Raw genomic sequence first — 1,393 nt, 5'->3', positions numbered from 1 at the left:
GTCAACAGGTACGTCAGATAATATATGAACTATCTTTCAAGATTTTCTAAATATTATATGTAGAGAGAGAGAGAAAGAAAAAGAAGAGAGTATAATATAGAGAGAAAGAGAGAGAAGGGGGTAGGGAGGAAAACAACAATAAGTTTTTCATTTCAAAATGTTTAGAAATAACTTAATTCTGTCGGATCAATTGCAATGGAAAAGGAATGCCCGGATGATGGCATATTTGCTATCCAATAGTTGGGCTCTGATTTCTCAGATGGGAATACCTTTCATTATTATTTTAATTTTATTAATTTTTATAATAATATTATTATTTATTACGTCATCCGGTTCGACCCCGATTCGACCGGTCGAACTGTGAACCTCTCCTTCTTCCGGTTCGTTGTCCGGTCTGATTTTCACAACTTTGGCTTTACTAATACTTCTTAAACTTCATTTGGGGCAGCTTTCTTGATGTTTTCTAAAATAATTTTTTATTACAAAAATTATAGTTTAAAAATTTTTCTTCTAAAAAGTTGATTTAGAAAGTAGTAAGAAAGCTATCTCAAATGAAGCCTTCGAGTGCAACAAAATAACGAGCCTTCAGAAAGCTTACTTGTTTCTCCCAGTTTGTAAACATTGTCATTATTAGCAGCACCGCGTCTTGAACAAAAATCGCACAGATGTTTCCAATCCAAAGACCCTTTACATCCATATGGAAAACAAAACCAAGAAGTATAGATGCTGGAATTCCAACGAGGTAGTAAGAACCGAGACAAACAAAAACTCCCATCTTTTGCCTACCACTTCCTCTAATAGTGCCTGAATTCATAACGAATTTATTAGACAATTAATAACAAGAGGAATTAGTCCTTGCTAATTAGTCTTAGCGCAGAGTGCTTAAATACCTAAAAGCACGCATTGGAAACCATCAATGAAATGAGATAAAGCTATCCATGGAATCATTACAGCCACAGCATTCACAACTTCCCTCTCTTTGGTATATAGATGTCCCCATAAGTTCCGTCCACCAATCATCCCAAATCCCACTATCAAACCTTCAATAATTATGGCTACTGCCGCAGTTAGGATAGCCAATACAGCAGCCCCTGGATTTTGTGCACCCAATTCATTGGATATTCTGGTACTGAAAAAAATGAAGGAAACTTACTTAATACATATGAGCCTTCAGATGTTGTTTAGGATTTGAAAGAAGAGAAATCATGTCATCTAACCTGATTGCACCACTAAGGCCCAAGGGGATCGCATACACCAGTGAAGAAATGTTTTGGCTATGAAAATGAAATAAATTAATCATATATAAAACTAAATTAACTTAAATCGCAATAAAATTTAAGAAAAATATACCTTATAGACATTAATGACGTTTGGAGCGCTGGATTTGTAAGAA

At 34.9% G+C, this 1,393-nt stretch overlaps 1 protein-coding gene across 1 annotated transcript in view; it reads right to left on the bottom strand.

Annotated features, from left to right (window-relative positions):
* Positions 1 to 598: 598 nt before the first annotated feature.
* The window catches only part of LOC110113385 (protein DETOXIFICATION 15-like), a gene marked incomplete at its 3' end in the record, with an annotated part of 6,274 nt that continues 5,479 nt past the window's right edge, over positions 599 to 1,393 (bottom strand). The window contains exons 2-4 of the mRNA XM_028699596.1: positions 1,218 to 1,274; positions 891 to 1,129; positions 599 to 804 (exon numbers count right to left, since the gene is read on the bottom strand). Coding sequence (XP_028555429.1) covers positions 599 to 804; positions 891 to 1,129; positions 1,218 to 1,274 — 502 coding nt within the window. The remainder of the gene's footprint in view (positions 805 to 890; positions 1,130 to 1,217; positions 1,275 to 1,393) is intronic.

The sequence above is a fragment of the Dendrobium catenatum genome, unplaced genomic scaffold (genome assembly GCF_001605985.2).
Source record: "Dendrobium catenatum unplaced genomic scaffold, ASM160598v2 fragScaff_scaffold_1344, whole genome shotgun sequence".
NCBI lineage: Eukaryota > Viridiplantae > Streptophyta > Magnoliopsida > Asparagales > Orchidaceae > Dendrobium > Dendrobium catenatum.
This window is presented reverse-complemented; position numbering and strand designations above follow the sequence as displayed.